At 39.3% G+C, this 12,343-nt stretch overlaps 1 protein-coding gene across 3 annotated transcripts; it reads right to left on the bottom strand.

Annotated features, from left to right (window-relative positions):
* Nucleotides 1-1,693: 1,693 nt before the first annotated feature.
* On the bottom strand, nucleotides 1,694-12,330 carry MBD4 (methyl-CpG binding domain 4, DNA glycosylase). 3 transcript variants are annotated; one of them, XM_028518727.2, is made up of 8 exons: nucleotides 11,963-12,330; nucleotides 9,574-9,798; nucleotides 8,296-9,149; nucleotides 5,453-5,527; nucleotides 5,241-5,375; nucleotides 4,187-4,336; nucleotides 3,600-3,703; nucleotides 1,694-2,681 (listed from the first exon to the last, which is right to left on the bottom strand). In XM_028518727.2, exons 1-8 carry the CDS (start codon nucleotides 12,049-12,051, stop codon nucleotides 2,604-2,606), a joined length of 1,710 nt encoding a protein of 569 aa, XP_028374528.1. In that variant the 5' UTR covers nucleotides 12,052-12,330; the 3' UTR covers nucleotides 1,694-2,603. The 3 variants fall into 3 exon arrangements, with proteins under 3 accessions (XP_028374528.1, XP_035886667.1, XP_035886665.1); XM_036030772.1 differs by lacking the exon at nucleotides 1,694-2,681 and adding an exon at nucleotides 2,700-3,491 and having other exon boundaries at nucleotides 11,963-12,324; XM_036030774.1 differs by lacking the exon at nucleotides 8,296-9,149 and having other exon boundaries at nucleotides 11,963-12,327.
* Nucleotides 12,331-12,343: the final 13 nt, after the last annotated feature.

The following is a 12,343-nucleotide window of genomic DNA, read 5'->3' as shown; positions in this document are numbered from 1 at the left end:
TTCTTAGTTTGGCCCAGTGGCCCCTGAATCTGGATTAATAATAAATCCTTGGTTTTCTAGTCAACCATGGGATCTGCAGCAGGTCTCTATTTTTCCAGGTCATTGTTCTTACTCAAAGAATAGGCTCTCTTGTAGGAACCCAAGCAGGTTGTGGCCAAATAAAGACAGCGTGTTTTGGTATGCTTTGCCAGTGCAAAACAGCGTGCTAGGGTTTGGAATCACAGAATCTGTGAACTGGAGTATTAATACTGTACATGTGAATGCCCATCAACTAATGAAGGGGTGAACTAAATGTAATCTATCCATACGATGGAATATTGTTTACTCAAAGGAATGAAGTCCGATTAAACCTGAATTCTCGAACAATTGAGTTCTTGAGCAAGTTGTTCACAGAAAAAAGATCGCAGTTGCCTAACAAAACTTCGGGTCTGGATTCTCTACCCAACAACTCTTTCATGCTGATGCCTGTGCAATCAGCCATGAATCTCTCAGGTGACAAAGGAGATTCAGTTTCTGAGCAAATCACATCTTGAACAGTTTTCTGGAACAAATTAAGTTTGAGAACTGAGGTTCCACTGTATTGATACATGCTGCCAGGTAGATGAGCCTTGAAGACATTGTGTTAAGAAGCCACACACTATATGGCCACATATGATATGATTCAATTTATCAGAAACACCCAGCATAGGCAAATCTATAGACACAGAAAGCAGATTACTAGTTACCTGAGGCTGGGGCAAGGGTGGGGGAGGGGTGGTGGTGGTAGGGGCACTGGGTTTGACTGCAAACGGGTACAGGGTTTCTTTCTAGGGTGATGGAAACTTTCTGGAATTTAATGATGATGGTTGCACAACATTGTGAATGAATTAAAACCCATTTAATTGTACACTTTAACAACGGTCATATGATGAATTTTTATATTGTGAATTTTGTCTAAATTTAAAAAAAAATCACTTCAGCACTTTACACTGTGTAAGGTACCACCTTTACTGAAATGCATTATTTTTGTGACTCTCTCCACAACCTGAGGGAGACACTTAGATCATCCCTAGGGGCCACATTAGTGTTGCACTCCTGTAAGGCTCCACTGAAGCACTTCCATGCATTAACTTAATAATCATAGACAGCACTGTCCCATTCTAAACAGATTAGGGAACAGGTACCAAGGTCAGGCAACTTCATTAGCAGCAAAGGGGAAAAACCAGGTCTGGCTGTGGCACTCCTAATAGAGATTCAGGGGGGTGGTTTTGACGGCAGGCCCTGCCAACCAGCCGCACCTGATGCCCTAAGCTTGGTGAGCTTGCCCTACCCTCCAACCCTAGCTGTAGCCCAGGGTTTCAGATGCCTCTCTACTTTCTTAGCTGCAGTATTTGGGGCATCTTGTCTCTACACCTTAACTATTGTGTGAGTTGTTGTCTCTCCCTGTGAGGGTCTCTACGGAGCCTTTTCATCTTTGCATCCCTCCCCAGCACAGAGCTTTGTACTTAGTGAATGTTACTTTGATGTTTAATAAATAAAAATATGGAAAAAAAGTTATGAAGTGGATGTTTGCCTTTGGGGGTGTTATCCTGTTCTCTGGTCAAAATCCATTCCTCTTTGAAAACACACTTGCTCACTAAGATGGAAACCACCGACTGGCCCTGCAGCACACCGCACTCTGGCCCTGCTCACACACCACCTTACAGCAGAGGTCGTTTCCGCAACCACTTCTTTATTTTTCACTGCTTCAATCCTGTAAATCCATTTTAATTTACAAATTACACCTTAAAATGGCAACTGGTCATTGAAACTTGCTAACAGGATTATTTTGGGTTGGCGAGTTCTTTCTAAGGCAACTATTTCAGTATTTAAGCTGTAACATTATAAAATGTGTGTTAAAAATGACATAAAACTTTAAAGGTCCTGTCCTCCAGCTGGAAGATGAGAGATGGGTAAATGCTCGAGTTTTTCATGCATGTTACTTCACTCCATAAAGGGATCGAAGTAACATGCATGAGCTAGAAGCTGGCACTCTGATATGCAGCAGACACTCACATTAGGTTATCAAGTGGACACTGGGGTCAAAGTTCCAATTCCTGAAAGCCAACACATGATGACAAAAGAATCTTATTTTTCTTTGAGGTGTTAGCTTTAAGTAAACATATTTTTAAAATTAACTGCTTAATATCTCCTGTGCTATCTTTTATATGTTTGGCTGCAAACTCTTTTGATTACTTCTTCATATAACAATTGTATAACATCATTTTTATAGAAAGAGTACAGAAAGTCTAATCTTTCCTCAAGCAAGGTTGACAGAAATTTGCTTTGTATCATTGATAGTTTAGAAAATTTTTTTTCACTTCAAATCAAATTTCATTTTTGGAAAAGTCATAAACATTTTTAGGATTGTTGTCAAACCACAATTTGTTTTTTAAAAAAACCTCAAAACATGTTGTAGCACATTCAGTAGCAAAGATCTACCAGTGGCATGCATGTTAAGAAAACATAATTAGTTTCCAGTTGGGCTGATTAAAATCTATACACCTGGAAAGGTGGTTGGCTGAATGACGCTCTGAAGAATCAAAGAGATGTATAAAAAACTAGTTTGAAAACTTCACAGAATTTTAAGATAGACTTAATTTTTCATGATTTTCCCAAAGCCAGTCATGATATTTATTTAACTTATGGTCTTCAGGGTGCACCTGGAAGAAATCAGGAGACAGAGGCCTTATGTAAGTCAGTCAGAAATACATTTTTAAAATTTGCTTTTTAAAGATATAGTAGAACACAAATCATGATAATATACATGGAAATTATAACCTTTAACCTAATGGGATTCACAAATGTTTAAAATTATACCTTACATTAAAGTAATTCTACAGCTTATAAAGTCTTTTTCAATTTAGTACTCATCTTCACCAGAATCTGGGGCATGGAGTAGTGATAACATGAACAAGCATCGATATGCCCTTTTCCAGTAGGAGGTTTTAGACCCTGAGAGTTACATGGATTGCTCAGGTCACAATAAATGGTGAAGCAGGCATGGGCTGGGCCAGACCTCTACTAGCTAAATGCTTAGGGTGGTCACAGATTAAGAGGACAATGTAGCAGGCTACCCGGCAGTGCCTACCATCCAGGACATCACTCAGATGCCTGTGTAGTAGGCAAATTCAATAGAATGGGCAGCTGAAGTACGACCCAGACCTGGTTACCACAAAAACAATCTGAGACGACTAGAAGAAACCCTAGTCGCATTCCAAGCTCAAACATCACTACTTTCCTGTGGTGTACTCTTGAAGGCTAGTATGATTGTGACAGGAAGGAAACCACATCAGGCTTAGAGATATTACATGAATGGAATGAAAGAACAAGGCCAAGTGACAAACTTTTGGAGGTCAGTCAGGGGCCACACCAAGGAGTCTTTATGGACTTGTGTCTATGGAGCCTCTCCCTGTTGCCAATAACTGCATGCCAGCTACTGCCCCTCAAGTTTGGAACAAAACTGTTTGTGACTGTAACAGCAAATGTGTCCAAGAAATAGTTTTAGCCACAACAGTGGATTTATTTTTGTCTCAGAGACAATATGTGCTGGAGATGATCTGGCTGCAAGTGGACCTCACCTGCTTCCACTCATTGATGCAAAAAATTCGGTAGGAGTCGTTGCCATATTTGCCAATCCCATGAAGCTCAATCGGATACCTCCACTGCTTCGTCAGATACTCATCTGAGAATATAACAGCTCACATATTAGGCCAGCCTCTAGGAAGATACTTTCCCCAAATGTGTGGTGATGGGGGGCTGGATGGGATAACAGCAGAAAGGGACAGGAAAGAATCTCTCTTAACCCCTGTGGTGATTGTTCTTTCTTCTGAGAGCCCGAAGCACTGGTCTGTCTGAACACCTTACCTGCCACTTACTGTCCATTATTTTGTGCTAACTCAAAGAGGTATTGTCCTGAGGGCTTTCTGCTCCACTGACTTCTTCCTCTAATTATGCCCACATGGCTGGACTCAGTGCTGGGCAAAGGTTTATTGCCTGGGTCGATGGGAGACTGTGGTTTGGGGCAAGTGGACTGTTTTTAAATGCCTTTGGTGCTTGAGCTGAATGACTTCTATTAATGTAGCATCCATGGACATAAAAGTTTAAGGTGTGGCTTTCTTAAATAGACACAGTTTATATTTTTTCCTTTGGGTATATGGGAAAGTACCTGAGAACTTGATAATGGTTTTTGCTCGAAGTTCGTAGAGACCAAGAGGTTTAAGAAGTTCTGACACATCTCTCCAGTCTGCAGTTCTTGCTACCTCTGCCGAAGGATACTTCTCCAGAAACTCCCAAAGCACGGGGATTGCCATTTTACCTGGGATGCGAGGATAACTATGTGATCACAAGCCTCCACATGGGCTAATTTAGATTCAGGTACTTCTTCAACTACAAACCTCACATAGAGCTTTATTTTTCTTTTAAAAGATTTTATTTATTTATTTTTAGAGAGGGGAAGGGAGGGAGAGAAACATCAATGTGTGGTTATCTCTCATGAGTCCCCAACTGGGGATGTGGCCCGCAACCCAGGCATGTGCCCTGACTAGGAAGGGAACTGGTGACCTGTTGGTTTGAAAGCCAGTACTCAATCCACTGAGCCACACCAGCCAGGCCTTTTTAAAAATTTTTAAACCACTAATAAGAATTACTTAAACAAATAACCACTTTCAGAGTGAAAAACCAACACCAGTAACCTATTAGGTTAATAGTCCAGATTATGCTGTAACCTGGCCCTACATAAAACAGGTGTGGGCAAATGTAGGTTTACAGTTATGAGTACGCGAAACAGCTTATTCTTGTGTTATTATTTTTTGTCTTATTTGTTTGCACTACAACTGTAAAGCTGTTTGCCCAACCCTGTATTAGTTTTAAAATAATCACGTTACTAGATAACTAGTATGAAAGCAGGTGGCAATGACATTAAAGAAAGTATTCAGTAAAAAAGAAATGCTTTTATGCACAACTAAGGGATGTTACATAACTGATTTTCATTGATAACCAAAACTAATTTGGAAGTAGAACACAAGTGAAAATCTGCGCCTTAGTGCTACAAAGGCTAGTCTAACTTACTCATGGGTGGAAAGTTTAAGTGCTGGAAGAGGAAGACCTTTACCTGATGTCACACAGACTCGAAATCAAACTTGAACACAGGCTTCCCAATCAAGTCAGTGCTCTCTGTCATCACACCATCTATGCTAAGGCACTGGTTAAAATCCACAAACCTGAGGTCCGATTGAGAAATATGGTTGCTATGAGGAGCTTCCATGGATCGTGAAAAAGTGTTTCTTGGACAAGATTAAAGGGTGACCGAGGAGGTGTCCACTTCTTAAAGGCTTTGCGTCGTGGGGGGCTAAGAACTGAACAAAGACAGTGAATCAGAGTTGCATATCTGAAACAGATTTAAAATCTGATATTCTGAATGGGGAAGGGATACCTTCTTTGTTATACTTGCTGGAAAAATATAGGCTTGTTTTCCTTTTCTCTACTTGTGTCCGTGGGATGGTGTCTTCTGAAAAGGAAGAGTGAACATTGTTTATAGAATCTATGGTTTAGCCTAAAGAAATATTCAGGGATGCAAATAATAGTAATGATAATAATAACAATAATAATAATAAACCTGTTATAAAGCTTTAAGAATGTGCCAGGCACTTTCCCAAAATTAACCAATTTAATCCTACTAATGACCTATGAGCTAAGGCACTATTTTATCTCCACTCTCCAGATAGGGAAATTGAGGCACAGAGAAGCTGAGCAACCTGGCCATGGCTAAGCAGCATTACCGCTGAAATTCAAATCCAGGCAGTCTGGTTCCAGAGTTTAGACCTTTAACCACTCTGTTATACTAGTTCTTTCTTTCTCATTTTTAAAATTTTATTGTTCTGTTACAGTTACCCCAATTTTTCCCCACTTGCTCTCCCCTACCCCATCCACCCTCACTCCCACAGTCGATTCCCATCCTGCTGTCCATGTCCATGGGTCCTTTATACATGTTCTTTGCACACTAGTTCTTTGTGACTTACACTTGGAGTTCATAGTATTGTAAAATTGGAAATAATATGGAATATTTAAAATTATGACACATTTGTACAATGCTGTCATTGAAATATTTTTGAGAATGTATCATACTTTCTCACTTCCAGGTGAAAAAAAGCAATATTCTACATATGACCCCAATTTAATTTTAAAAAGAAAAATAATATAGGTATTTACAGAGATTCGAATAAAATGAATCAAGATGGTATAGTGGTTGTTTCCGATGTTCTTTTATTCTTTAATTTTTTCTATTTGCCGAAATTTCTGCAGTGAACATTTTTACCCTTGCCAAAAAAAAGCGGGGGGGGCGGGGGGGAGGGATGGGGGGGGCAGGGAGGAATAGATAAAACAGAACCTTCAGAAAATCCTAAGATTTTGACCTCCATACACCTGAGACAATTATCTACTGGGAAGCTCAGTTACTTTACCAAAGACTATTTGATCAGCATTATCAGGCTTCCCAAGTTTCAAAAATCATATTTAATGCCCTCTTTAGCCGTACCTTTTACATTTGAATGTCAGTTAATAATACCTTGTATTTGTATACCATCAAGCCATCTTTTTTCACTTCTCGTTTTACTTTACAATAGTCTTTTTTTTTTTAAAAGATTTTATTCATCCATTTTTAGGGAGGGAAGGGAGGGGGAAAGAGAGAGAGAGAGAGAGAAACATCAATGTGTGGTTGCTGGGGGTTATGGCCTGCAACCCAGGAATGTACCCTGGCTGGGAATCGAACCTGGGACACTTTAGTTCCCAGCCCGTGCTCAATCCACTGAGCTACGCCAGCCAGGTACTTTACAATAGTCTTGATAAAATAAACAGCACTAGTGAAGTGTATTACTTCCATTTTTACAGATGAAGAAACCAAGACTTAGAAATTAAGCAACTGTCGGAAAACAACAGTGGCACTGACTGGAGACTGGGGTGAGCATCCCAGTCTCCAGATTAGTTTAGTGGCTGTTTTTGCCATTCTACAACAGTTTAAACAGGCAAAGCCTAGGAGAAAGTAAAAAAGTTAGAACAGAGGAAACTGTGCTTACTGACTACTTTATAATTTTCTTCTGTGGGTTCTTATTAATAATTACTAACTAGCCTCCTTTATTACTAAGAGACTGGCCAATTTCTACTTAAGCCAATGGGAAAGTCTTTACTATTTCATTGAACATCTATTAACCAGAAGGTACTTCATCTAATGTTGAGAAATAGACTTTATATATAGGATAGATATTTCCATTGTGATTGCAAAAGAATGTTTTTAAAACATAATTTGCCCATTGTACTAGCAATAAATCTATATAAACCTGAAGGCTTTAAGAAGCTCAAAGTTTTAAAGAACAGACTTGAAGAATTCTTATGCAGGTCCTAGGTATATACGGCCACCTTCTGTGAAAGGTGGAGAAATTCCAGGTACAGCAAAGACATAAAATCATGAGTGGGCCTGAGCAGGAATCAAGTCTAATCCCTTGCTCCATCAACTTGTCCATGTTGTATCCTCGTAAGATTTAAGTAAAATTACTATCGTTTTCAAAGGAGTTATTCATTATACCATAATGGCATAATGAATAACCAATACCAGGCTGCTCAAAATGTCTCCTTTTTATCTCTTACTCATTGAAGTATTAAAAAGGTAAAAGTACTCAGCTCTATACTCTGTATTAAGAGCATCTTACAAATAACAGATGAACTATGTGAGTACAGTTTTGAATTATTTAGATCCCTAAAGCAGCAGAGAAACATTACATTATAGATGATAAAAATGACTATGATATATGCAAAATTAAATTGGAAGTCACACATCAGTAATAAGTAACAGCAGTGGTGTGAAGAGAAAACACTGACTCTTCTCAACTCATTTATGTATAAAATGAGTCTTCCTCAAACCTTTTCCAAGTGAAGCCTTTTCATTTCCCTCAAGTTGTAAGATTATTGGCTGGAAAGAAGATACGAAGAAGGGAAAGCACTGTTGAGAAGAGTCCCAGCTGCTGCACAAGGGAGAGAAGGTGGCAGCTGTTAATGGCACAATGCTCCTTTGCTGGGAGTGTCAAGGCAGGAACCAGCTGGTTCCCTCTGCCATAGGAAGGGGTTTGAAGGTAGGTTAGACAAGGTACTAGGATCACTTGGTAAAATGTATCCACTATTTCTTCATTCTACTACCATATCTTAACTAGTTACAAGCATAAAATACAGCATCGGGAGCATAAACTTCTCATCACATGTTTAATAGCAGTTTAATGCACTGAATACCTTGACATATTTTCACAGATGTAGAGTCTTTCTCAGTCTGTGAGCAGTTGTTGTCCATTTCAGAGCTACATTTTAAATTGTCTGTATGCAAATGTTCCTTCCTTTCCCCAACTTCTACTTTTGTTATTTCCTCAGATTCTAAAAAGGTATCCTCACACTTCTTGTTGGGTTCTGCTTCTTCGGTTGAACTAAATTTGTTTATGATGCCAGAAGTTATTTGTTCAAAACTCAAATTTGATCCTGAACTCAGTGATTTTTCTTTTATAAGTCTCTTTTCTTCATCCATCACATCAAGGAGGTCGTTGCTTGCTCTGGCATCAGAGATGCAGGAAGTTCTATCAAGCTGACTTTCTTGTGCAGCAGGTTCACTTTCAGCATCTGCCTTATACACACAGTCTCTTTCTCTATTACTTTGAACAGAAGCTGGAAGACTCATCTGGTACCTTGTTTTAGTTTTTATAGTTTGAGTTTCTTTCAGTGTAGTCATCTTCCTTTTGGACTTTCTAACCTTTCTGGAGTCCACATCATTAACACCCTCACCTTCTTTCAAAGGCAAATGCACAGAAGTAAAGTTAGGTAGTTCTTTGCTACCTTGCATTTCCAAACTACCACTTGGCAGAGGAAACACATTTTTCTTGCACCTGCTTCTTTTCCTGAGGTTCCACTTTGAAATGCTGCTTCCATTTTGCAGTTGTGATGTCAGAGCTGCCATGCTGCAATCTTTGTATCTTGAGCTGGTGCCCCTTTTAGAAAGTACAGTAAAATCAAAATCTTCTGGCTTAAGAGAAGTCTCTTCATTTTTGCGAAGATAATTAGCAAGTGAACTTTTGGATCTGAACTTCAGTCCTTCTGGGCTAGAAAATAATTTTAAAGAAAACTTACTGACAGTAAACAAAGTGGCTTTTAAAAAAAAATCGGACCATGTTTCAGATTTTTAATTAATAATTTCCAAATGTTGCCATGGATATTTGTCACTTAAAATAAAAATAGCGATAAAATGGTATTTTATAATAGTTTCCTCTATGAGGAGGAATGTGATACTATAAAATATTTTACAAATATAACTTAAGTGCAACTTTACCATTAATCATTCACAGGAGAAAATGTGTGTAATGTCCCTAAATCACTTGATAAAATTAACCAGCAACACTGAAGGAATAGAATCCATAATGGGTTTATAGTAAAAACAGAAAAAAGTCAGGATACCTGCTATACTTCCTGCTACCTGCTTAGACAAAATTATATGGCAGCACTATCTTTACCACCTTGCATGCTCACCTGATAAAATATACATCATATCTTCCTGCTGTTTTTCCAGATAATCTCTGCTTCACAACTCTTTCCCATCCGCATGGGACAGACTTATGGCATTCTGTCATTTCAGGACCACCAAACTGGGCAGAAGCAGTGGGTTCTGGTAGCGGGGGATTACACTCGCTGCTGCTTTTTATCAGCATTTGTTTTTCATTTTCTACTCTTTCTGATCCCAGAACATTTTCCTTGCTGAAAAAACCAAAGTACAAGGGATTATTAGCTCATTTAAAATTGATTTCCCTCTGCTTATTCAATTTCAATCCTTGACAGAGCAAAAATCACATGAACTATTTGGATTATGGAAGAGATTAAAATCAGTATGGACCAATCTCATGCTATGGGAATATCTTCCTGCCCTCCAACAAGGGTTAAAAAGGTTTAGAAACCTCTACACCATGAAAAACTCAAGCTATTTGCTAAAAACTTTTTAAAAATTAATTATTCAATAGGGCTATAATAAAAAATTCTGGTGACACTGGGATGACTTTAAAATATGAACCAGTTCCAGTTAGTAGGAGCATCATCCCATATACCAAAGATTGTGGGTTAGATCCCCAGTTGGGGGTGCATAGGAGAGACCATTCATTGATGTTTCTCTTTATCATTGATGTTTCTCACTCTCTCTCTCCCTTCCCCTCTCTAAAATCAATAAATATATCCTTGGGAGAGGATTTTAAAAAATAAACCAAATGCTGAGTTCTTAATCTGGGGTCAACAGACCTGCTTAAAGGAATCAGTGAGGCACCCTCCTCTTCCCCAAATAAGTAAAAAAGTTATATATATTGAGTTGGCCAAAAAGTCCATATGGTTTTTTCTGTAAAAGGCACATTTTTTATTTCTACCAATAACTTTATTGATTTGGATATTCTGACTATGTCGGTTATCTCCTGCGTGGTATAACACTGATTGTTCTCAATGTTTGGATTTGATTGCTGTCAACTTCAACTGGTCCACCTGACAGCGGAACATCGTCCAGCTGAGAAAATCTCCAGCACAAAACTCCGAAAACCAGTTTTGACATGTTCAATCAATCACAGCACCTTCTCCATACACTGCACAAATCTATTTTTGCATTTCAGTTGTGTTTTTACTTTTCTTGAACTAATAAAGCATAATATGCTGTAAATGTTGAATATTTTCTTTCATCTTCAATATTAAAATGGCTACACAAAAATTCACCAATTTTTTTTTTTTTAGAAAAACGCACACTGTTATGACAGCTGTCACTATACAATCTAACAAAATTGTTTTGAATGAATTAAAGACAACTAGAGTCATCTTATGGAAAAAACCCAACAAATTTGTTGGCCAACCCAATATATATGTATTTCTCTGGAGAAGAGTATTACTTTCATTAGATGTCGTAACCCTCTAAAAGGTAATTTCTGACACAGAATTTGCCAATATCTTTCATTCTTTACCCTCATGAAACCTTTGAGGTAGACTGGATAACGATTACTCTTACTGATAAAACTGATAGGAAGATTAAGTTACTTGCGGAGCTGATATCAGAACCCAGGTCTATTAAATCTTGGTCTAATACTTCTTCCCCTGTACTACCACTGAAAAACTTCAGTAGAGTGTATCCTAATCACACATTTCAGAAGTTGACTGGGTCTGTAAAAATGTCTAACCTAACTTCTTTTCTACAAACAGGGAAACTAACCAAGAGCTAGTGTCTAAAATTAGAATTGAGATCTTCCGACATAGTTTGGAGTTATATAGTTTTGGAGAGTTTGGCGGATCTTGAGAAATTATATAGTTCACAATTTTATAGATAAGGAAACTGAAACCTGGTGAGAAGAGTACAAACTTTAAAGTCAACGTATTGGGTTCAAATCCCAGGTCTGTCATTTACTAGCTGTGTATCCAAGAGCAAGTTTCTTAACCTCCCAGTCTCCTTTCCTCATCTGTATAAAGGAAGTAATACCTTTAAAGGTAGTTCTCAGGACTACATTTCATAGGAATGTAACTCCATAGGAAGATACTTTCATAGGTAACTCCTCTTACCTTCCTCTGTTACTTCTCATAGGACACATTTTTGGGGAGCTGCTGGCTGCTTAATTTGACATTTCCCACAAGCTCTTCCTAGGATCCTCCAACCCAAGAAGGCCTCTCTCCTTGTACCACCTCCCTGCTCCTCCAAGCTCCCTCGTCATTTTGGGTAAGAAAGGAAAACTTAGGGCTGACCTCACTCTAACAGTACTGACCTCCAGCATTAACGCCTAGTTACTAACCCTTAGGCCTCAAGGTCTCTGTCGACCACAGATTAGAAAGGCCCACCAACCGCAAGCCCCCCCGCTCCCATTTTACAGGTGGTGAAACTGAGGCTCGAAGAGGGACAATAACTTGCCAGAAGTCACACGGCGGGTCTGGCGCTAGATGCTCATTGGAGGTGAAGGAGGGGGCAGCTCCACTGTCCCCCAGGCTGGGACTCTCCATTTCAGCCGTGCCCCTGAAGCGGGCTCGGGCTGAATCAACAAGCCGAAACGGTGCGATGCTCAGGGTGTGAAGCAGATTAAGATGTGAAAACGTCGTAGGCTCAGAGCGCTAGGCTGAAACCAAAAGCTGAGGGAAGTCAAAACACGTCTCACTCCATAACCTTCTTCTGGCGGCCCACACAGCCACAGCGCTTTCCACGGCTCAGCCAATCAACTCCTCTGTTGAGAAAGACGCACCGCCCCCTACTCATTCAGGCCAATCGTAAGCGCCTGTTGCCCAGAAGCCTACAAGG

The sequence above is a fragment of the Phyllostomus discolor genome, chromosome 7 (genome assembly GCF_004126475.2).
Source record: "Phyllostomus discolor isolate MPI-MPIP mPhyDis1 chromosome 7, mPhyDis1.pri.v3, whole genome shotgun sequence".
Taxonomy (NCBI): Eukaryota; Metazoa; Chordata; class Mammalia; order Chiroptera; family Phyllostomidae; genus Phyllostomus; species Phyllostomus discolor.
Note: the sequence above shows the minus strand (reverse complement) of the source record. Positions and strands in the feature narration are given on the sequence as shown.

Coding starts and splice junctions, on each gene's coding strand:
- MBD4 (XM_028518727.2), bottom strand. CDS start 12,051: ATGGAGAGTCCCAGCCTGGGGGACAGTGGAGCTGCCCCCTCCTTCACC. Junction 5,376..5,452: donor CAGCAAGTATAACAAAGAAG/GTATCCCTTCCC, acceptor GTCTTTGTTCAG/TTCTTAGCCCCCCACGACGC. Junction 2,682..3,599: donor GCATCAATGAGTGGAAGCAG/GTGAGGTCCACT, acceptor GATTTCTTCCAG/GTGCACCCTGAAGACCATAA.